This window comes from Leopardus geoffroyi, chromosome B2, assembly GCF_018350155.1.
Source record: "Leopardus geoffroyi isolate Oge1 chromosome B2, O.geoffroyi_Oge1_pat1.0, whole genome shotgun sequence".
Classification (NCBI taxonomy): domain Eukaryota; kingdom Metazoa; phylum Chordata; class Mammalia; order Carnivora; family Felidae; genus Leopardus; species Leopardus geoffroyi.
The window spans coordinates 52,957,282-52,983,129 of record NC_059332.1 but is presented as its reverse complement, the minus strand read 5'-3'; the positions used below and the strand labels follow the sequence as shown (position 1 = coordinate 52,983,129).

The 25,848-nt window shown below is 35.9% G+C and overlaps 1 protein-coding gene across 4 annotated transcripts in view; it reads left to right on the top strand.

The window, feature by feature from the left end:
• The window catches only part of HMGCLL1 (3-hydroxymethyl-3-methylglutaryl-CoA lyase like 1), a 194,148-nt gene that overhangs the window by 134,409 nt on the left and 33,891 nt on the right, over positions 1-25,848 (top strand). The window contains exon 8 of one of the 4 annotated variants that reach the window (XM_045498586.1): positions 21,105-21,702. The exons of the other annotated variants lie outside the window; for them this stretch is intronic. Within the exon in view, the coding sequence (XP_045354542.1) occupies positions 21,105-21,131 (27 nt within the window). The 3' untranslated portion in view covers positions 21,132-21,702. Of the gene's footprint in view, positions 1-21,104; positions 21,703-25,848 lie in introns of those variants that run through there. 4 annotated transcript variants of the gene reach the window in all.

Genomic DNA, 25,848 nt, shown 5'->3' with positions numbered 1-25,848 from the left:
TTCAGTTACAACTGTATTTAAATAAATTAAATGTAGTTATGTTTATTTTTATGACAATATTATATTATTAGACAATATAAAAATATGTAAATTCTAACATCACTAACCTAAAAAAGTGAGGGAAGTAAAAGTAAAGTCAAAAGTATAGAAATTCCATTGCAATTAAGTTATTAGTTTAAAATAGAAGGTTATGATTTTAAGATATATTATGTAAGCCTCACTATAACCATAGAAACCTGTAACAATCAGACGAAAGAATATGATCAAGAAGTCAAAGCATACTGATACCACAAGATATCAAAACACAAAAAGAGTGGGATAAAAAAAATAAACAATGGACTCACAAAAAACCACAAAACAATAAACAAACTGTTCATAGTAAATCCTTTCAGTAATTGCTTTCAACCTAAATGTATTAAAAATTTTAATCAAAAGGCATAGAGGGATGTGTGGGTGGCTCAGTTGGTTGAGCTTCCAACTGCAGCTCAGGTTATGGTCTCACGTTTTATGAGTTCAAGCCCCACATTGGGCACTGTGCTAACAGCTCAGAGCCTGAAGCCTGCTTCAGATTCTGTGTCTCCCTCTCTCTCTGCCAATCCCCAGCTCACACTCTCTCTCAAAAATAATAAATAAACTTGTTTTAAAATGACATAGAATGACTAAATGGAAAACAAAAAAACAAGATCCAAGAAGGTGCGGCCAACAAGAGACTCATTTTAGTTTTAAAGACCAACATAGAGAGCGAAGTAATGGAAAAACTCATTTCAATGTTAACCACTGAAAAAGCAGATGTAGCTATACTTATATTAGACCAAATAAACTGTAAAAATAGTAAAAGATCCAGTAAAAGTCATTAAATAATGCTAATGGTGTCAATCAAGATATAACAACTAAATATTTATGTGCTGAACATCAGAGCACCTAAATACATAAGGCATAAACTTAGCTAAAAGGAAAATCAAATAATAGTACAATAATAAAGACTTTAATACTCCACTGTCAATGATGAATATTACAACTAGACAGAAAATCAATTAGTAAATAGCAGATATGAACAACACTAGAGACCAAATGGACCTAACAGACATATACAGAACATACATCTGATAACAGGAGAATACAGACATATCTTGGAGATATTTGGGGTTCAGTTCCAGATCACCATAATAAAGTGATTATTGAAAAATGTGTCAAATGAATTTTTGGTTTCTCAGTGTATATGAAAGTGGTGTTTACACTATAGTGTAGTTTAATAAATGTGCAATAGCATGTTGTCTTAAAAAATGCATACCTTAATTAAAAAATATCACTAAAATTTCTGAACTTTCAGGGAGTCATAAACACTAGTGATAGGACTCCATAGCAAGTAAAGTATTAATGTGAAAGTTGAAATATTGAGAGAATTACCAAAATATAACATAGAAATACCAAGTGATGTTGCTGTTGAAAAACTGATGCCAGTAGACTGGTTTGACTCTGGGTTTACACAAACCTTCTATAGGAAGATAGATAGATAGATAGATAGACAGACAGATAGATATAGATATATTACCTGTGAAGTACAATAAAGCAAACAATAAAATGAGGTATGCCTATACACATTTTCTCAAGTACACATTGAACATTAACTGGGTGTGTCCATGTTAGGCCACTAAACAAGTCTTAGCAAATTCAGGAAGACTGAAATCATACCAGGTGTCTTCTCTAACCACAGTGGTATGAAACTGGAAATAAATAAAAAGACCAAAACAAGAAAATTCTAGAATGCATGTATGTTAAGCAACTTTCTCCTAAACAACCAATGGATAAAAAAAGAAATGAAAGGACTAATAAAAAAGTATCTTGAGACAAACAAAAATGGAAACACCACATATCAAAACATAGGATGCAACAAAGCAGTTCCAAGAGGAAAGTTCCTAACAATAAATACCCACATTACAAAAAAAGATCCCAAGTAAACAACCTCTTTCCCTTAAAAAATGGAACAAAATGAGCCCAGAATTAGGAAGAGAGAAAAAAAATCAAAATTAAAGTAGATAAAAATAAAATAAGAACACAGGAAAAGAAAAGTTTGACCAAACCAAGAATCATTTCTTTGAAAATGTAAACCATCTTGGCAAACTTTAATTTAGACTAACCAAGGAGAAAAGACAGAACCCATATGAACAAAACTAAAAATGAGAAAGGAGACATTACAACAGCTAACATAAAAACATAAAGGATCAGTGCACCTGGGTGGCTCAGTTGATTAAGCATCCAACTCTTAATTTTGGCTCAGGTCTGATCCCATAGTTTGTGGGGTCAAGCCCTTCAATGGGCCCGGCACTGGTAGCTCAGGTACTGCTTGGGATTCTCTCTCTCCCTCTCTTCCCTTCCCCCACTCACATGAACACACTCTTCAAAATAATAAACTTTAAATATATAATAAATGATCATAAGAGTCCACTATCATCAACATATGCAACAACCTGAACTAGCAGAAGTGAAAAATTCTTAGAAACATACAGCCTACAAGAATGAATCAGAAAGAATTTTTTAAATCTAATAAGAGACTGAGTCAATAGTAAGGATATTGGATCAGTAATCAAAAACCTCCCAACAAAGGAAAACCCAAGATCAGAAAGCTACACTGATGAATTTTATCAAACACCTATGTAAGAATTCACACCAATCCTCAACATGTAAAAAAATAATAAGCAGAGAACATTTCTCAACTCATTTTATAAGGCCAAAATATCCCTAATTTCAAAGCCAGAACAAGTCTCTATTGGAAAACTACAGACCAATTTTCTTGATCAATATGGATGCAAAAATTCCCAATAAAATACTAACAAATTGAATTCAGCAGGGCATTAAAGGATCACTCACCATAATCAAATGGGTATAATGCCTGGGATACAAGGATGTTTCAACCACCACAAATCAATCAATGGGATACATTAACAAAATAAATGAAGAACTATATGGCCATTACAAGAGAAATTCAAAAAGTGATAAAATTCAACATCCATTCATGATTAAAACCACTTAAATTAGGATATAAACAACAAACCTCAGTGTAAAAAGGTCTTATATGACACACTTCCAGATAACATACTCAATGCAGAAAAGTTGACACTTTTTCTCTAATATCATGAACAAAACAGGGGTTCCCACTTACCACTTTTATTCGACACAGTATTGGAAATCCTTGCCAGAGCAATTAGTCAAGAAAAATAAATAAAATTAATGAGAATTGAAAAGGAAGAAGTAAAATTGTCTCTCTTTGTAGATGACATGATTTTGTATGTTGAAAATCCCAAAGAATACACAAAAACAAATCCAGTAAAGTTAAAGGATACAAATTGAACATACAAAAATCATTAGCATTTGTATACACTAACAGCAAATTATCTGAAAAAGAATATTTTCCCATTTACAATAGCATCAAAAAGGACAAAAAAATTAGGAATAAATTTAACAGAGGAAGTAAAAAGATCTCTGCTCTTAAAACCAAAATGCATTAATGAATGAAAGCAAATATGCATATGAATGTAAATGTATCATCTGTTCATAGACTAGACGAATATTGTTAAAATGTCAATACTACCAAAAGCGATCGATAGATTCAATGTGATGCCTGTCATGATCTATCATGATCTATTGAGATCTTAATGGCATTTTTTTTCTACAAAATCCGCAAAAACTATCCTAAAATTTATTCGGAACCACAAAAGATGTTGAATTTCCAAAACAATCCTAAAAAGAAGACCAGAATAAGAGAGTTCAGACGTCCTGATTTCAAACTATACAACAATGCCATAGAAATCAAAACAATGTGGTACTAAGTAATTAGACTTAACCAAGAAGGTAAAAGACCTATACTGTGACAACTCACACACTGATAAAAGAAATTGAAGGCAACACAAACAAATGTCAAGATATTCTGTATTCATGGACTTGAAAAATTAATTTTGTAACAATGTCCACACTACCCAAAGCAGTCTATGGGTTCAGTGTAATCCTTTTCAAAATGCCAACAGCATTTTTTTGTAGAACTAGAATAATAGTAAAATTTCTATGAATCACAGAAGTTCCCAAATAGCCAAAGCAAACTTGAGAAAGAACAAGGCTGGAGGTATCACAATGCCAGATTTGAAAATAAACCACAAAGATGTAGTAATCAAAACAGTATGGTACTGGCACAAAAAGTGGACACATAAATATGTGGAACAAAATAGTCCAGAAAGAAAACCACATTTATATGGTCAAGTAATATACAACAAAGAAATCAAGAATATACAATAGGGAAAATACAATCTGTATAATGGTGCTGGAAAAACTGGACAAATACACACAAAGGAACAAAACTGGCCCACTTTCTCACACTATACACAAAAATAAACTCAAAATGGATTAAAGAGCTAAATGTGAGACCTGAAACCTTACAACTCTTAGAAGTAAAAAAAAAGGCAGTTATCTTTTTAACATCAGTCTTAGCAATATTTTTCTAGATTGTCTCCTCAGGCAAGGGAAATAAAACCAAAAATAAACTATTGGGACCACACCAACATAAAAAGCTTTTTTACAGCGAAAGAAATCATAAAAATTGATAAGGAAATTATTAAATAGGAGAAGATATTCATAAATATTTGAGAAAAAAGTAATATTAAAATAAAGAGCTTATAAAACTCAAAACCAAATGCTAATCATCCAGATGAAAAATGGGCAGAGGACCCGAATAGGCCTTTTTCCAAAGAAGACCTACAGATGGCCAACAGACACACAAAAAGATGATCAACATGACTAATCATCTGAGAATTTCAAATTGAAATCACAATGAGAGATCACCTTACACCTCTCAGAAAGGCCAGAATCAAAAGGACATGAAATAAGTGTTGGCAAGAATGTGGAAGCAAAGGAACCCTGGTGCACTGTTGGCAGGAATGCAAATTGGTGCAACCATTGTGGAAAAAATTATGGAGGTTTCCCAAAAAGTACAAAGTAGAAATGCCACATCATCCAGTAATTCCACTACTATTTACCCAAAGAAAATGAAAACACTAGTTTGAAAAGATATATGGACCCTGTGTTTATAGCATCATTATTTACAATAACCAAGATATTGAAGCAATCCAAGGGTTCTTCCATAGATGAATGGATAAATAAGATGTGGAATATTATTTAGCAATTAAAAAGAATGAGGTATATTTGCAATAAGTATGGACCTAGAGGGAATTATGTAAAGTGAAATAAGTCAGACAAAGAAATATGCCATATGACTTCGCTTATATGTGGAATCTAAAAAACAAAACAAAAAGCAGAAACAGCCTCCTAAATAGAACAAACTGATGATGGTGAAAGGAGAGAGGGGGTGGAAGGATGGGCAAAATTGGTGAAGGGGAGTGAGAGATACAGGCTTCTAGTTATGAGATGAATAAGTCATGGGGATAAAAGGCACAGCACTGGATATATTCAGTGGTATTGTAATGGTCTTGTATGATGACAGATGGTGGGTATACTTGTGGTGAGCATGATGTATAATGTCAAATCACTCTGTTCTACACCTGAAACTAATGTAACATTGTTTGTCAGCCGTACTTCAAGTAAAAAAATAAATACAACAGCAAAAGGAGGAGTATAGTACTGGCATTAAAAAAAAAAAACATATAGATGGAGTGCCTGGGTGGCTCAGTTGGTTAAGCATCCAACTCTTGATGTTGGCTCAGGTCTTGATCTCACAGTTTTGTGCATTTGAGTCCTGCATTGGACTCTGCTCTGACAGATACCGCTTGGGATCCTCCCGTTCTTTCTTTGCCCCACCCCCTGCTTAGTCTCTATGTCTCTCAAAATAAACAAACTTAAAAAAAGATATATAGATCATTGGAATATAATTGAGAGCCCAGAAGTAAACCCAAGAAATATGTTCAACTAATAGGATCAGGATTCCAAGAATACTTACTGGAGAAAAGACAGTCTCTGAAGTAAATGGTGCAGTGACAATTGGATACTCACATGTCAAAGAACAGAACTAGACACTTATCTTATACCATTCACAAAAATTTACTTGAAACAGATTAAAGACTGAAATATAAGATCTGAAACCATGAAATTTATGAAAGAAAACTGGAGAGAAATCTCCTTAACATGGATCTTGGCACTGACACTTTGGATATGACACCTAAAGTACAAGCAACAAAATAAAAAATAAGTTGGGCTACATTAAACTAAAAAGCTTCTGCATAGCCCAATAAACTTTCAACAAAGTAAAAGGACAACCTATGGAATGGGAAAAAATAATTGCAAAACATATCTGATAAGGAGTTAATACCAAAATATATAAAGAACTACAACTCAATAGCAAAAATCTAACAAAAATATCCTATTTAAAAAATGGGCAACATAGCTGAACAGATATTTTTCCAAAGGCAATACACAAATGGCCAACAGGTACATGAAAAGATACTCACTATTCATTAGGGAATACTAGTCATTAGGGAAATACAAATCTAAACCACAATGAGAGATTACTTCATGCCTGTTAGAATGGCCATCACCAAAAAGACAAGAGATAGCCAGTGCTGGTGAGGATGTTGAGAAAAAGGGAATCCTTTTGCCTTGTTGCTGGAATTGTAAAGTGATACAGCCACTTTGGAAAAAAGAATGAAGTATCCTCAAAAAATTAAAAATAGAACTATTTTATAATCCAGCAGTTCCACTTCTGAGAATATAGTCAAAGAATTTAAATATGTAAACTATCATTTAATGAGTTCTATTTCTTTTTTCCATTTCTGATCATTTATATCATTATGTGAATTTTACTTTCATCTAACTTTTTAACGTTTATTTTATTTATTTATTTATTTATTTATTTATTTATTTATTTATTTATTTATTTTAGACAGAGAGAGACAGAGCATGAACGGGGGAGGGTCAGAGAGAGGGAGACACAGAATCTGAAACAGGCTCCAGGCTCTGAGCTGTCAGCACAGAGCCCGACACGGGGCTCGAACTCGCAGACCCCGAGATCATGACCTGAGCTGAAGTCGGCCACTTAACCGACTGACCCACCCAGGCGCCCCTCATCTAACTTTTTAAAAAGGTTGGCATAACCTTCTCATGTGCACCCCCACATGTATAGTAATAGTATTCACCATAGTCAAGACATGGAAAAAACAGATAAGTGGATCAAGAAGCTATGGAATATATAATATGGAATATATAATGTAAATATTATATATAAAATGGAATATATAATGTGGAATATTATAATATATAATATGGAATATTACTCAGACATAAAAACAAAAAAAAATCTACCATTTGTGACAACATGGACCTTGAGGACATTAAGTGAAATAAGGCAGACAATAGTGTATAAACTCACTTACATATGGAATCTAAAAAAAGAAAAAAGACACCCACAGGGGCATGGGGGGGCAGGAAGCAAGCTCATGAAGAAAGTCATCAGTTTTATGGTTATCAGAAGTGTGGGAAGAGGAGAAGGGAACTTGGGAAAATATCTTCAAAAAGTGCAAGCTTCAAGTTATAAGATAAGTAAGTATTGGTGATGTATAGCATGAGGACTATAGTTAACAACTTTCATATGTATCATACAGCAGAATTAAGAGTAAAACCTTAGAGCTCTCATCACAAGAAAAGTTTTATTCCTTTTTGGCTGTTTCTTTTTAATGTGTCTCTATGAGATGATGGATGCTAATTACACTTACTGTAATCATTTCCTAATAAATGTAAGTCAAGTCATTATGCTGTACACCTTAAGCTTATGCAGTGATGTATGTTAGTTATTTCTCAATAAAGCTGGAAAACATTAATTTAATGACAATTAAACAAGATGTCATTTCAAATGCAAATTTTGACTCTGCATAAGACCAGGAGACTGACCTGCAATGGTGCCTCACTAATGACTTGAGAGTTTTGCTACGTCATTAAAAAACTAAACATATATGTAAAGTGTTTAAACATCTGTGTGGTTACTAACCTAGATTCATGTCTGTTTTCATATTTTCTTTAAATAATATTTTAATCTTTAAGAACTATTTTGATTATATGTAATATTTAGGTAATCTCTTTTTTAACACATATTTATTCTTTTATAATCCATTCACCCAAAGAAGTTGCTGGTCTGTAAATGTTTAAGACCTCTCTATCATTATCTGACAGATAAATTCCTACGTTCATTCTATATGTACTCTTTTTTCACTTCTCTATTTTAAATTCATATGGAAATTTATGTTTCTTCGTAACTTCTGTTAAGAGTTTATTAGTTTTTTGTGAAACTTTGAATGGCTTCAATTTCTCACTTTCGATATCATAAGGAGAAATGAGAAGATGGAAGGAATGTACACTATTACAGATGTAGCATAGATCAAAATGTAAGAAATTGTTATATCAACATATTTGAAAAATAATGTGAAAAGAAAATTCATGGAATGATATAAATGATCAGAAATGGAAAAAAAGAAATAGATCTGTATTGAAACAATAGTTTGTTTTTTTTTCCCACAATGAAAACATCAGACACAAATGGTTTTATGGGTGAGTTATGTTGAATATAAAGGAAGTCGTTTCTCTATTACACAAACATTTTCAGACAATACTGAAATACAGAAATGAAATCCCATTTCGTTTTACAAGTAATATACTTCTGGCTCCCAAATCAATCAAGGACAGTATATAAAAGGACAATAACGGCCAGTCTCACTCATGAACATTGATGCCATATCCTAAATAATTAATAAACAAAATACAATAATGTATAATAAGGTAACACATAAACTGAGAACTTCGTTTTATTCTATGAATTCAAGTTAGGTTCAACATTAGAAAATGTATTAGAAATCACTACAGTTTAAAAAGAAAAAAACATGGTTATTTCAGTGTATAATGTATCTATACCATACATTTGGTGCTCAGTTTTTCTCACTATTCAATTTTTTTTTCCTCTTGCCTTAAATTTAAAAGCAAGTCTGAAACTGGGAAAAGTGTGATCTTTTCAATAAATGGTGCTTATTCAACTAGATATCCACATGGGGGAAAAATCCTAATCCTTATCTTACATTGTACATAGTATCAAGTCCTGATGCCTCCTAACTCTAAACGTGGAAGCAAATAACATGAGAGAAAATGATTTGCATAGACAGTGGTATATTATTTAATAAAGAGCTAACAAGATAGAAAAAGATCAGTAAGTAGACTACATTAAAATTAGAATTTTCTGTCTGTAAAAAAGATATAAAACTCTTTTATCGGTGTCCGGTGTAAAGAGCTTGGAAATCATCACCCTTATTCTTAAAACAAGAAAAAAATCTAACTGAAAATAAATGACTTTTCTTGGAACCATCAGAGAACTGAGATTGCAGGGCCAATCTCTATCCTGAAATCTGGAGATAGATAGACAAATCCAGAGTTGCACAGCTAAGGTCTCCTTATCCGGTAGAAACATGTAGATGGTATTTTGACCAGCTGCTGGAGGGGAAGCATGGGTCAGAAGGAGAGGGAGAAACTCTAGTAAAACTCATGAGTTTTACTTCAAGGAACTTCACCAAGTTCCAATAGTGAGGAGCCAAGAAAGATCTTGTGGTTTAGGCAAGGAGAGAGGAAGAATATTCACTGTGTAATATTACCAAAACATTCTCCCTACAAAAGCCTATTCTCTAGGGAAAAAGACATTACCAGAGACTTATCCCAGCTGGGGAAGGACATCCATCCCACTGCACTCCCTGTTAGACTTCATGTCTTACTAAGAGAGTAGAAAAAATTGATAATGCTGGAGAAACACTTGTGAAGGTCATCTCAGATACAGGCCCACTAAAAGTCTAAGAGTCTTAAGATTATAAAGTCTTTCCCTTCCCCTACACCTTATTATCACACCAACAAGTCTTTAGCATACTAGCAGTGAATTAAAGCTGAAAGGGCTGCAAGATATAAACTCTCTCTGAGAAGGAATACTTAGGGAATTCTACATAAAGAGGTAAGACAAAATCAAGGAAACTAAAGCCTCTGGCTGTTACAGCTACAACATTCAAAATAGCCAAACTCCTAGCTAAACTCTCAAATTCTCACATGTGTTCAGCTTATTTACCTCAGTTTCTGTCATCAGATACAAAATGTCTGGCTTTCAACAACAGCAAAAAATCACAAAACCAGCCAAGAGCCATGCAGAAAACAGAAAAAAAAAAAAAAAAAAAGCCTAAAGAGACAAAACATCAGAACTAGACTCAGATATGATACAGATGTTAGAATATTCAGGGAGGGAATGTAAAGTAACTATGAATACGATATTAAGGGCTTTAACAGCAAAAGTAGAAACATGCAAAAAAGAGATGTGAATATAGCATAGAGATGGAAAATCTAAGAAGATATTAAAAGGAATTGCAGGAGGGAAAAAGAAACAGAAATGAAGAATGGACTCATCAGTGGACTGCACATGGCCAAAGAGATAATCAGTGAAGTTAAAAATATGTCAATAGAGGGGTGCCTGGGTGGCTCAGTTGCTTAAGCACTGGACTCAATTTTGGCTCAGGTTATGATCTCACAGTTTGTGAGTTTAAGCCCCATTTTGGGCTCTGTGCTGACAATGTGGAGCCTGCTTGAAATTCTCTCGTTCACTCTCTGCCCCCTCACCCCCTCACAATCTCTTGATCTCTCAAAAAATAACCATTAAAAAATATGTCAATAGAAACTTCATAAAACTGAAATGCAAAGAGAAAAAAACAAACAATACAACGACTGTGGGATGATTTTGAAAGGTACACCATATGTGTTCTTAGAGTAAGAGAAGAGTAAGAAAAGGAGAGTAGAAGAAATATTTAAAGCAATATCAGAGGGCATTTTGAAATTAATGGCAGACACCAAATCACAGCTCCAGGAAACTCAGGGAACACCAATCAGGATAAATATAAAAATATCTACACCTAGGCACATCATATTCAAGTTATAGAAAACTAAAGACAGAGAAACCCTTAAAAGAAGCCAAAGGAAAATAAACTTCTTACCTATATAGGAACATAGATAAGAATCACATTGGATTTCTCATTAGAAATCGTGCCACCAATAGGAATGTGGGGTGAAATATTAAAAAAAAAGGAAAGGGGCACTTGGATGGCTCAGTTGGTCAAGCTTTTAACTCTTGATTTTGGCTCAGGTCATCATCTCATAGTCATGGGATCGAGCACCATGTTGGACTCTGCACTCACCATGTGGATCCTGCTTGGAATTGTCTCTCCCTGTCTCCTGGCCTGGCCTCATGCACAGGGACTTTCTCTCGCTCTCTCTCAAAAAATAACATTTAAAATGTTGAAGGAAAAAAACCAAGAATCCTAGAATTATGTATTCAACAGAATTATTCCTCAAAGGAATTGGAGAAACAAATGCTTTTTAAAAAAATATTAATTTTCATTTTGATCTTTCATATTATATAACTAAATGTGTGAACCCTGCCAAGATCTATACGTATCTGTGAACCAACATTTCCCAAGTGACTAATGTATGACGTTCCAAAATTCTACATGGGTAAAAATATCCATTCAATGTGAAAAATATTCCAACAGATTTAAAGGTAACAGACTAAAAAAAAACTTATTGACATGATTTTGGACTCAACATTGAAATAAACTTTAGGCTATTAAGAGTCTTACTTTTCCAACTACATATTTAAATAAGGCTAGCTTTTCTTCATGTGCTCCTATAAAACGTCACATCAAAAGAGACTGAATACAGAAGAAGATATGAGAATCTAGCTGTATTTTATTTATTATTTATTTAATTGAATAATTACATCCAAGTTAGTTAGTATATAGTACAATAATGATTTATGGAGTAGAATCAGTGATTCATCCCCTACATATAACACCCAGTGCTCATCCCAGCAAGTATCTTCCTTAATGCCACTTGTCCATTTAGCCAATCCCCCCCACCCAAAACCCCCTCAGGAACCCTCAGTTTGGTTTCCGTGTTTAAGGGTCTCTTATGTTTTATCCCCCTCCCTGTTTTCATATTATTTTTGCTTCCCTTCCTTTATGTTCATCTATTTTGTATCTTAAGTTCCACAGATGAGTGAAGTCATATGACAATTGTCTTTCTTTTTTTAAAAATTTTTTTTTAACGTTTATTTATTTTTGAGACAGAGAGAGACAGAGCATGAACCGGGGAGGGTCAGAGAGAGGGAGACACAGAATCCGAAACAGGCTCCAGGCTCTGAGCTGTCAGCACAGAGCCCGACACGGGGCTCGAACTCACGGACCGCGAGATCGTGACCTGAGCCGAAGTCGGCCGCTTAACCGACTGAGCCACCCAGGCGCCCCGACAATTGTCTTTCTCTGACTAATTTTGCTTAGCATAATACCCTTTAGTTCTATACATGTTGTTGCTAATGCCAAGATTTCACTCTTTTTGATTGCCAAGTAATATTCATTGTGTATGTGTGTGCACACCATGTATACATACAATATATATACCACATCTTCTTTATCCATTTATCAGTTTATGGACATTCAGACTCTTTCCATACTTCAGCAATTATGGTAACGCTGCTATAAACATTGGGGTTCATGTGCTCCTATGAATCAGCACTCCTAGATACTTTGGATAAATACCTAGTAGTGCAATTCCTGGGTCATAGGGTAATTCTATTTTTAAGTTTTTGAGGAACCTCCATACTGTTTTCCAGACTGGCTTCACCAGTTTACATTCCCACCAGTAGTACAAAAGTGTTCCTCTTTCTCCACATCCTTGCCAACATTGTTGTTGCCTGAGTTGTTAATTTTAGCCACTCTGACCCGTGTGAGGTGGTATCTCAATTTGGTTTTTATTTGTATTTCCTTGATGATGAGTGATGTTAAGCATCTTTTCATGGGTCTGTTGGCCATCTGGATGTCTTATTTGGCAAAGTGTCTATTCATGTCTTCTACCCAATTCTTCACTGGATTATTTGTTTTTTGGGTGTTGAGTTTGATAAGTTCTTTATAGATTTTGGATACTAACCTGATATGTCATTTGCAAATATCTTCTCCTATTCCACCGGTTGCCTTTTAGATTTGCTGATTGTTTCCTTCTTCGTGCAGAAGCTTTTTATCTTGATGAGGTCCCAATAGTTCATTTTTGCTTTTGTTTACCTTGCCTCTGGTGACATAGTGAGTGAGAAGTTGCTATGATCGAGGTCAAAGAGGTTTTTGCCTGCTTTCTCCTCAAGGATTTTGATGGCTTCCTGTCTTAACAATTAGGTCTTTCATCCATTTTGAGTTTATTATTGTGTATGGTGTAAGAAAGTGGCCCAGTTTCATTCTTCTGTATGATGCTGTCCAGTTTTTCCAGCACTGTTTGCTTAAGGGACTGTCTTTATTCCACTGGATATTCCTTCCTGCTTCATCAAAGATTAGTTGGCCATACGTTTGTGGGTTCATTTATGGGTTCTCTATTCTGTTCCATTGATCTATGTGTCTGTTTTTGTGCCAGTACCATACGTGTTGATGATTACAGCTTTGTAAGCCTGGAATTGTGATGCCTCTAACCTTGGTTTTTTGTTTGTTTGTTTTTCCAGGATCTCTTTGGTTATTCGAGGTCTCTTTTGGTTCACTACAAAATTTTTTTTAATTTATATTATTTATAGGATTTTTTCCTGAAATAATAAACAAGCTTTGAATTTGAAAAACAAAACCAAACAACACAGTACTTGCACTCTAACATTTCCCAAAGCCAGGAAAGAAGAGAGAGTCTTTGAAATTCTTTCATGGGTTTTTTTTTTTAATTTTTTTTTTCAACATTTATTTATTTTTGGGACAGAGAGAGACAGAGCATGAACGGGGGAGGGGCAGAAAGAGAGGGAGACACAGAATCGGAAACAGGCTCCAGGCTCTGAGCCATCAGCCCAGAGCCCGACGCGGGGCTCGAACTCACGGATCGCGAGATCGTGACCTGGCTGAAGTCGGACGCTTAACCGACTGCGCCACCCAGGCGCCCCTCATGGGTTTTTTTTTAATATATGAAATTTATTGTCAAATTGGTTTCCATACAACACCCAGTGCTCATCCCAAAAGATGCCCTCTTCAATACCCATCACCTACTCTCCCCTACCTCCCATCCCCCATCAGCCCTCAGTTTGTTCTGTTTTTAAGAGTCTCTCTTATGCTTTGGCTCTCTCCCACTCTAACCTCTTTTTTTTTTCCTTCCCTTCCCCCATGGGTTCCTGTTAAGTTTCTCAGGATCCACATAAGAGTGCAAAAACATATGGTGTCTGTCTTTCTCTGTATGGCTTATTTCACTTAGCATCACACTCTCCAGTTCCATCCACATTGCTACAAAGGGCCATGTTTCATTCTTTCTCATTGCCACTTAGTACTCCATTGTGTATTTAAACCACAGTTTCTTTATCCATTCATCAGTTGATGGACATTTAGGCTCTTTCCACAATTTGGCTATTGTTGAGAGTGCTGCTATAAACATCGGGGTACAAGTGCCCCTATGCGTCAGTACTCCTCTATCCCTGGGGTAAATTCCTAGCAGTGCTACTGCTGGGTCATAGGGTAAGTCTATTTTTAATTTTTTGAGGAACCTCCACACTGTTTTCCAGAGTGGCTGCACCAGTTTGCATTCACACCAACAGTGCAAGAGGGTTCCCGTTTGTCCACATCGTCGCCAGCATCTATAGTCTCCTGATTTGTTCATTTTGGCCACTCTGACTGGCCTGAGGTGATATCTGAGTGTGGTTTTGATTTGTATTTCCCTGATGAGGAGAGACATTGAGCATCTTTTCATGTGCCTGTTGGCCATCTGGATGTCTTCTTTAGAGAAGTGTCTATTCATGTTTTCTGCCCATTTCTTCACTGGTTTATTTGTTTTTCAGGTGTGGAGTTTGGTGAGCTCTTTATAGATTCTGGATACTAGCCCTTTGTCCGATATGTCATTTGCAAATATCTTTTCCCATTCCGTTGGTTGCCTTTTAGTTTTGTGGATTGTTTCCTTTGCTGTGCAGAAGCTTTTTATCTTCATGAGGTCCCAATAGTTCATTTTTGCTTTTAATTCCCTTGCCTTTGGGGATGTGTCAAGTAAGAAATTGCTGCAGCTGAGGTCAGAGAGATCTTTCCCTGTTTTCTCCTCTAGGGTTTTGATGGTCTCCTGTCTCACATTCAGGTCCTTTGTCCATTTTGAGTTTATTTTTGTGAATGGTGTAAGAAAGTGGTCTAGTTTCAACCTTCTGCATGTTGCTCTCCAGTTCTCCCAGCACCATTTGTTAAAGAGACTGTCTTTCTTCCATTGGATATTCTTTCCTGCTTTGTCAAAGATGAGTTGGCCATACATTTGTGGGTCTAGTTCTGGGGTTTCTATTCTATTCCATCGGTCTATGTGTCTGTTTTTGTGCCAATACCATGCTGTCTTGATGATTACAGCTTTGTAATAGACGCTAAAGTCTGGGATTATTTCACTACAAATTTTAGGATTGTTTGTTCTAGCTCTGTGAAGAATGCTATTATTATGATAGGGATTGCATTGAATATGTAGAATGCTTTGGGTAGTATAGGCATTTTAACAATATTTGTTTTTCTAATCCACGAACTTGGAATATTTTTCCATTTTTTGTGTCTTCTTCAATTTCTTTCATAAACTTTCTACAGTTTTCAGTGTATACATTTTTCACCTCTTTGGTTAGGCTTATTCCTAGGTATTTTATTGGTTTTGGTGCAGTTGTAAATGGGATTCCTTGATTTTTCTTTCTTCTGCTTCATTATTGATGTATAGAAATGCAACCAATTTCCATGCATTGATTTTATATCCTGCGACTTTGCTGAATTCATGGATCAGTTCTAGCAGTTTTTGGCAGAATCTTTTGGGTTTTCCACAGAGTATCATGTCATCTGCAAAGACTTTAAGATTGACTTCCTCCTTGTCTATTTGGATGACTTTTATTTTTTTTGTGTTGTCTGATTGCTGAGGCTAAAACTTCCAATACTATTTTGAATTAACAGTGGTGAGAGTGGACAACCCTATTGTGTCCCTGACCTTTGGGGGAAAAACTCTTAGTTTTTCCCCATTGAGGATTATATTAGCTGTGGGTCTTTCATATATGACTTTTATGATCTTGAGGTATGATCCTTCTATCCCTACTTTCTTTAGGGTTTTTATTAAGAAAGGATGCTGTATTTTGTCAAGTACTTTCTGTGCACCAACTGAGAGCATCATTTGGTTGTTATTCTTTCTTTTATAAATGTGGTGTATCACATTGATATGTGGATATGAACCAGCCCTGCATCCCAGTTATAAATCTCACTTGATCATGGTAAATAATTTTTAATGTATTATTAGATCCACTTAGCTAGTATCTTGTTGAGAATTTTTGCATCCATGTTCATCAGGGAAATTCTTTATAGTTCCCCTTTTTAGTGGGATCTTTCACTTTGGAATCAAGGTTATGCTGGCCTCATAGAATGAGTTTGAAGCTTTCCTTCCATTTCTATTATTGGAACAGCTTCAAAAGAATAGGTGTTAACTCTTCTTTAAATATTTGGTAGAATTCCTTTGGAATGCCATCCACCCTGGACTTTTATTTGTTGGGAGATTTTTGATTAATGATTCAATTTCTTCACTGGTTGTGAGTTTCTCACTGACCCACAACCAAACATCTCTCTTTTGTCTCAGGCTTTTGTCCATTCCTCACTTCTACACTGTATCCACACTTCCCCACAATATCCAAGCCATCAGCCTGCCAAGTGGCACCTCCCTCCTGAATTTTATCTCAGATGGGCAATGCTTCCAGACCCCTCACTTCTGACAACACTTCAGCTTGGACCCACTCCATCCCTCTGGGGGAGGATCTCACAGAGCAATGGCTGGGGGCCATATTGCCCCAGAGAACATTTTTGTGATCATGCTGTGGCAGAGGTTCAGAGATTGTGGTTGGTGCCAGCTTACCCAGAAAAAAGTGTGTGCAATTGCATAGCAGCAGTGGTTCAGAGATTATGTCAAATCACAACACACAGCTGGTACCAGGTTTCACCACACTCTGGTGACTTTGCTCCAATACCAGCAAACATGGCTGCTCTCTGGGGTCTGCTGGGACTTTTGCCTGTGAGGAGGCTATGTGGCCTCTACCAAATACCCTCCAAAAAGGGAAACCGCTTCTCCCTGTGTGGCCCATGGATCCCTCAGACCTCACACTGCCTGTTCCCAAGGATTCGCCCTTCCTACCAGAGCACCCCCACGTATTGAGCTCCAGAATTTCCAACTCTGCGCTCCCCAGTTTATAGGGTCCTAATGGTATTGCAACCCTCTCCTTTCTCCCCATCAGTGGTGTTGGGGAACAGATTTCTTGTTCATTCCCTTGTGAGCGTTTCCACTCTTTCTCTCCAGCTACTTTTGGGAGGAGTCCTTTTCCTATACTCTCCGATGTGCCACATTCTCTCCCTCTTCTTTGTCCTCTCTCCACAAAAACATCTCCCTATTCTCTGAGGCTTCTCTCTCCCCCACCTCACCTCTCCACACTACATACCTGCTGAGCTCTGTGTCTTGCATTATGCAGATTTTTGTGTTATTCCAAAGATCAATTTCCTAGGTGTGCAAAATGGTTTGGTGCTTATGTAGCTGCATTTCAGGGATGAAAAAAGCCAAGAACTTCCATGCTGCTACACCATCTTGGCCCCCATTCGAAACAGATGCTTTTTCAGACAAACTCTGAGGGAGTTCATCATCAGTAAGTTGCCCTGTAGAAATGTTCAAGACATTCTTCATAGATAAGGAAAATTATATATGACAGAAAAAATCAGATCTACATAAGGAAGAGCAGAGATGCAATAAATGAATGTAAAATACAATCTTTTATTTAAAATATTCTTAATTCATCTAATAGACAGCTGTTGGTTCAAAGTAGAAATAGTTACAAAGGATAGAGTAATATTAGCCTAATGATAAATTAAATGAATGACAGCAATGTTAGAAGGGATGGGAGGAGAAATTGGGAATACTCTGTTATAAGGTATCAACACTACACATGAAATGGTATCGTATTACTTGAAGGTGAATTTAGACTAGTTAAAAAGGTATATTGGAAAGTCTAAATAAATGACTAAAAACTCTTAAAAGAACTACGATTGATTTACTAAGAGATACAATAGAATCATAAAATGCTCAGTTAAAACCAGAGAAGCCTGAAAAAAGGGGAGTAGGAAAAGAGAAAAGGTAATGAAAAAAACACATTTACAAACATGGTGGATATAATCTACCTATAATCTCTAATCATTTCAAATGTGAATAGTATTACTACACTGCTTTGAAGACAGAGATTGTCAGAGTGGATAAAAATAAGACCCAACTACTTTTTGTCTACCAGAAATCTGCTTTAAACACGAAGGCTCCCATACTAATCAAATGACAGCTGGGGAAGCAATATTAATTTCCAACAAAGCAGACTTCAAAACAAGGAAAAGTACTAGGGATAAATTTCCATATTACATAATGACAAAAGGATAATTATCTAAGAAGAAATAACAATTGTAAATATGTATGCATCTAACAACACAGCATCAAAATTTATGAGGCAAAACTGGCAGTAGTCAAACAAGAAATAGACCAATTGCCTATTACATTTGAAGACTTTGACATACCTCTTTCAGTAATTGATATTACAAGCAAGCAGAAAATCAGTAAAATTAGAATTCATATGAATAGCAGTATCAACCCATTTATTCTAAGTGATATTTGTAGAATTTTCCACCCAAAGAGAGCAGGATACATATTAATAAAATATATCAATAATAGGATTAACTGGTTATGGTAATTGGGTACAGTTAATATAGTAATTCTCAGTACTATCTTCACATTTTTCAGAAAATCTAAAGCTGCCCTAAAATACTAAGTTTATTAAAACAAAAAGAGATACATTATGAAACTAAACAACAACAACAGCAACAAAGAAAACAAGCCACGACATGGGCAAAGATATTTGCACTTTATATATTTGACAAAGGTATAGTATACCGACTACATGTAGAACTCCTATTAATCTATGAAAAAAATAAAGATTAAAAACCCAATAGAATAATGAACAAGTGAGTTGAAGAGACATTTTACAACAGAAGGTATACTAATGTTGATAAGCTATGAAGAGGTACTCACTCCATTAATCATCAGAGTAATGTCAATTAAAGCCACAGTGAGATACCACTGTATAGCTGCAAGAATTGCTAAAATTATAGAGTCTGGTAAGTATTGGCAAGAATTTTGAACAGATGACATTCTTAAGCAGTGCTGGTTGGAGTTTAAATTGATACCACCACTTTTTAACATATGCATACCTTAAAACTCAGCAACTGCATTCCTAAATATATACTAACAAAATGTACACACGTTCACCAAAAAATATGTTCAAGAATGTTCACACTAGTATTCTTTGTAATAGCCCCAAATTGGAAGCAATTCAAATCCATGTCAGCAATTGAATGTATATAGATGGTGGTATCTGCATTTATCATTTATGATCATTAACAAAACACTACTACATATAACATGTTTGAATTTCAAGAATAGTTGTTGAGCAAGAGAAGACAGACATGATGAAGTGTATATTATATTATGTAACATTTGAAAACATATAAAACTCATCCATTAGTGATAGATGCTAAGATGGGAATAGCATAATGGGGGGGGGCGATATGAGAAGGGCATCTTAGACTGGTGAGATTCTGTTTTCTGATGTGGGTGGGCTTATGCACACTCGTTGATCTGTACAGTTATGATTTGTGCTCTTTTCTCTATGTATACTTGAAAGAAAGAAACCAGTAGGAAAATGGCCAAAGGACTCCATTGGGTATTACACACAAAAGGGAACACAAATGCCGTGTTATTAATCAGAAAAATGCAGATGAAAATAAGCAATTCCATTTTATTCCTTGTATATTGCCAAGCAGCTAAAAGTCAGACATATCCAGGGTTGGATATCCAGAATATCCAGTGCTGGTAATAATCTTGATTTACAGAAAATCTCACATCCTGCTAATGAGACTATGTAGTGATACAACCACTTTTGAATAAGGTTAGCTCGTTATAGTAATTTTGAACATGTACCTACCCTATGATCCAGAAATTCATTGAGATATATACTTAGAAAATCTCTTGTACATGTACAGCAGGAGATACAGTGAGTTTCTAGCAAAAAATGTTAATAATAAAAACTGCATCAGCTCCAATTTCCATCTCAAATGAATTGGGTAAAGTATTGCATATTCACATAATGAAATATGCTATGGTAAGGAATATCTAAGAGCTATGTGTAATCACAGGATTCATCTCCAAAAATTAATAATGGGTGAAAAAAGCAAATTATTGAAGAATACCTAAAGTAATGTTTGTTATGTAAAAATGTGAGGTTTGAAAATAGACAAAATTAGCAATCATTTTAACACTATAAAGAAAAACAAAAGCATGTTTTGCAGAGTTTTCTGTAGGAGGGGACATGTCATCAAGTAGAGCTTGCAGGGGGATTCAAAAATATTAGTGATGATCTCACAGCTTGTGGGTTCAAGCCCCACATAAGGCTCTGTGCTGACAGCTTGGAGCCTGGAGCCTGCTTCAGAATCTTTGTCTCCCTCTTTCCCTGCCCCTCCCCGTCTCACGCTCTGTCTCTGTCTCTCTCAAAAAAATTTAAAAAATATATTAGTGATGCTTTATCTTAAACTGTAAGGTAAGCAGGATGTTCATTTTATTATTTTTTTATGTTTGTTTATTTTTGACAGAGACAGAGAGCTAGAGTGAGATACAGACTCCAAAGCAGGCACTCCAAAGCAGGCTGGGTTGTCATCACAAAGACTGACGGGGCTCAGACACACAAACCACGAGATCATGACCTGGGCAAGGTCAGATGCCCAACTGACTGAGCCACCCAGGCACCCCTCATTTTATTATGTTTTAAACTATATGTCTACTTTATGCTTTCTAAATTAACAGTGATAAATTACAAATTAAAGAAAGAAAAGAATGAAATATATACATATAACTGCATTTGGACTTCTGGTCATGAAATCCTGAACCAAAGCTAGCAAGAAAATAAAACACCTTTTTTTTTGTATTGCGTTACCTCCTACAGTTATCTTACAAAGTGTCTATCCACTGTCTTTCAGCCCATGGTCATTTGGAGGAACCTATAGTGTAAATCCCTAGGACTTATTTACATAACAAAAAATGTGGCTGGTAAAATATTCTCTACTGATGTTTCTGAAACCAGAGACCAGAAACTCACAGTGGAAATAAGACCCTTTACTTTTCTTGTGCCAACACAAACAACAATTATAGCATCATGTGAGAAAAGTTACAAGAAATATTGCTTAGTTTCAGTGGTTCAACCAAGTCAGCGGATTTCAGTAATTGTGGCAGACTGGACCCAAAAACTTTATAGTCTTCAGCAAGGAATGGATCTTAGACATAAAACTGATCCCTGATAAAACAACACCGGGGTCATGAGAAGGCTACTCTGCCAATTTTATTTCACTGTGGGATCCACTGACATCTGGTTCAGCTGCGGAAGCTGGAAAACTTCTTTAAAATTCTCTTGACAGTAAAAATGGACATGTGGAAAACATTCTAATCTGTTAATCTTTGGTGCTCCTGAAAAAGGGACATTTGGCTTTAGACTTCATGATAATAAATATGAAGCCTCCAGATCTAGTTGTAAATAACTTCATGGTATTTGAATAAAGAGTAGAACTTTCATTTCCCAAATGTGCCAAAAGATGAATATGCACCTGTGTCAATCCCGTGATATAAGAAGCCCCCTGGATTCTTTGTTTATACTTGGGTTTAGTAATTTGCCCCCTTTACACTGGTGCCATTTGGCCAGTGAAAATTAAAAACAGTAGCAAGTATTTTTTGCTCCTCTTCCTCTCCTTCCTTCACCGCTCTCCCCTTTTCTGTCTGTCCCTCCCTCTCTGCTAACTAGCTGTCAAGCACCCCTCCTGCTCGTACTTTAAATATTTCAAATAATCAATGGAATAAAACAACACAACTACTTTCAAATATATATTTCCATGTTATCGGTCACCTTTAGGGTCACTGCATGAATGTCTGGCTTCAAGATCAATAGGCGATAGAAGCTGCATCTATATCTTGCAATATCTACAGGGCATACAGAACAGTAGTGAAACATACACAGGATTTGGACCTCTTATTCCTCACTTCAGCTTCAGTGTGGATTCAGTCTGCTTACTGCTCCTGATGTCATGTACCCTTGCTTCAAATTGCTATTTCATGGTTTGGGCTTTTGTCATTTTACATCGTGTGTGTGTGTGTGTGTGTGTGTGTGTGTGTGTGTGTGTGTGTTTTACTTCCACTAAGTTCCTCTTTTCAGCATTAATATATTTGTCCCAATTTCAAAATACTATCCTAAAAGCCCTCGATTGAAATTCATAACATGAATTAGAAAATAAAAGAAATATGCATGACTAAATACAGGTCTATAAATCCATGCTACACAAAAGGTTAGCTTTCTCTATCCTCAAACATACTGTGTGGTCCCTAATCAAAATAAATATGCAAATACACAAATACCTAATGTATAAATATAGCATAGCTATTGCTTCTGATAAGCCAACTCATCGTTTTTCCTGATTTAATCTATAGCATCTTAGCTCCTGAGTGGGAGAATATAGAACACTAGTTCCAAGCAGGGCTTCTGGAATCTAAATGTTTAGGTTCCAAGTTTGACCCTGTGGCGTAGGGGAAATTACTTAACTTCCATATGCCCCATGTTTCCTCACCTGTAAACAACAGTAACGCATTAACTTACACCTGTCAGAATGGCTAAAAGAAAAAAGTCAAAAAATAACAAGTGTTGGTGATGTTATAACGTAAAAAGAACCTTTATACACTGTTGGTGGGAATGTAAATTGGTGCAGTCATGTTTTCTCAGAAAAATAAAAATAGAAATATCAAATGGTCCAGTAATCCCACTACTGGGTATTTACCCAAAGAAAACAAAAATACTAATCTGAAATGATATATGCGTCCCCATGTTCATTATAGCATTATTTATAATAGTCAAGATATGGAAGCAACCCAAGTGTCTATGAGTAGATGAACAGATAAAGAAGATGTTGTACATTCACACACACACACACACACACACACACACACACACACACACAGGAATATTACTCAGCCATAAGAAAGAATGGAATCTTTCCATTTGCAAAAACATGGATGAGACCTGTAGGGTATTATGCCAAGTGAAGTAAGTCAGAGAAAGACAAATAATCATGATCTCATTTACATGTGAAACCTAAAAATACAAAGTAACCGAAAAAAAACAGTCTCTGAAATACAGAGAACTGGTGGTTACCAGAGGTGAGGGGAGTGGGAGGATGGATAAAAGAGATAAAGGAGATTAAGAAGTACAGACTTCTAGTTACGAAGTTAGTAAGTCATGGAGATGAAAAGTACAATATAGGGAATATAGTCAATAATGTTTTAATAATGTTGTGTGGTGATAGAGGGTGACTGTACTTATTGTGGTGAGCACTGAGTAGTGTACAGAGTTGTTGAATCAATAGGTTATACACCTGAAACTAACATAACATTGTACGTTAATTATACTGCAATGAAAAAAGATATTGTACTTTACTAAGTGGTGAAATTGGTTGCTATCGAACTTAATTGTGTATTTGTGAGAGGATATTAGATCATTAATTTTCCAATAATTTCAAAATCATTCAACTTGAATCTATTGCTACCTTATGAAGTATATTATTAGACCTAAGATCTCACATTCTTCTTCAAGTCTTTAGTGACTCCACTGTAGCCTTAAGTTCTCAAAATAGATCTCCAATCCCTTGTTAGGCTGCCCTAGGCCTGCCACCACAACCTTACTGCTTGTCATGCTCCCCCTCACTCAAATCCCCTGCGCTGGAGGCCTCACATAGGCAGGCTGGTCTTTACAGTACACTTCTGCCTCCTTCTCTGGACAATCTCTAGTTTTCTCCTAAGTCTCAATTTACACAGACTTCATTAACAGGTGTTTCTGGACTATGTTCCTGTACCACACACGTGGCATATCCCCAGTTCTGCTGTCCACACAGTATTTCCACTGCTTATTTCTTTTTAATTTAAATTTGAGATATAAATAACAAAAATATATATGTTTAAAGTGTACATCATTGTGTTTTGATATATGCATACATTGTGAAAGGATTCCCCACACACATCCACCACTTCACATAACTTTGTGTGTGTGTGTGTGTGTGTGTGTGTGTGAGAACGTAAGTTCTACTGTCTTAGTACATTTTTTTAAAGTTTATTTATTTATTGTGAGAGAGAGCGCATGAGTGCAGAAAGGGCAGTAAGAGAATCCCAAGCAGGCTCCATGCTGTCAGAGTGGAGCCCAATTTGAAGCTCAAATGCACGAACTGTGAGATGATGAACTGAGGAAAAATCAGTAGTTGGATGCTTAACTGACTGAGCCACCGAGGTGCCTGTAACACATTTTAATTATACAATAGAATATTATCAACTATAGTTACCATGTTTTACATCAGATCCTCAGAACTCACTCATAGCTAGAAGTTGGTACTCTTTTTCCAACTTCTCCCTATTTCCCTCACTCCCACCCTATCTCTGTTAACCACTTTCTATTCTTTTCTTAATTTTTTTTAAATTCTTTTACATTTTTTTGAGAGACATATTGAGATAGTGCTCGAGTGGGGGAGGGGCAGAGAGAGAAGAAGACACAGAATCCGAAGCAGGCTCCAGGCTCTGAGCAAGCTGTCGGCACAGAGCCCAATGCTGGGCTCGAACCCACAAACTGTGAGGTCATAACCTGAGTTGAAGTCAGATGCTCCACCAACTGAGCCACCCAGGAGCCCCATATTCTTTTTTCTTTAAGATTCTACATACAGGTGATACCATGCAGTATTTGTCTTTCTCTGTTTGACTTTTTTAAAAAAAAATTTTAATGTTTATTTTTTTTAATTTTTTTAACATTTATTTATTGTTGAGACAGAGAGAGAGAAAGCATGAACAGGGGAGGGTCAGAGAGACAGACACAGAATCCGAAACAGGTTCCAGGCTCTGAGCTGTCAGCACAGAGCCCGACGCGGGGCTCGAACTCATAAGCTGTGAGATCATGACCTGAGCTGAAGTCAGACGCTCAATTGACTGAGCCACCCAGGTGCCTCTCTCTGTTTGACTTATTTCACTTAGCATAATGACCTCAAGGTCCATCCATGTTGTTGGCAATGAGAGATTTCTTTCTCATAGTTGAAGAATATTTCATTGCATATTTATTCCATATTTTGTTTATGCATTAATCTGTTCACGGACATTCAGGTGTTTATATATTAACTATTATGCATAATGAGTGTTCAATATCATTATTATCAGGAAAATGCAAGTCAAAACCACAATGAGATATAACCTCACACCTGTTAGAATGGCTACCATCAAAAAAACAAGAGATAATAAATGCTGGTGAGGATGTGGAACAAATGGAAATCTACTGCACTGTTGGTGGAAATGTAAATTGGTTTAGCCTCTGTGGAAAATAGTATGGAGGTACTTCAAAAAATTGAAAATAGAACTACCATATGATCCAGTAATCCTACTTTTGGGTATATATACAAAGGAACTGAAAACAGGGTATTGAAGAGATATCTGGACCCCCATGTTTATTGCAGCATTATCCACAGTTGATTTACATGTCAGCGTTCCACTTATTAGGAGAAAGACTGTGTGTGTCATAGTTAGTCACAGCATCTAACACAGGGTTTAACACATAATATTACTTAGTGTTTGATACCTATCTTCAAAGTGACTAAATATTGCTAAACATATACAGATTCAATAGAAACTCTCTCTTATATAAAAAGGAATTTTTTT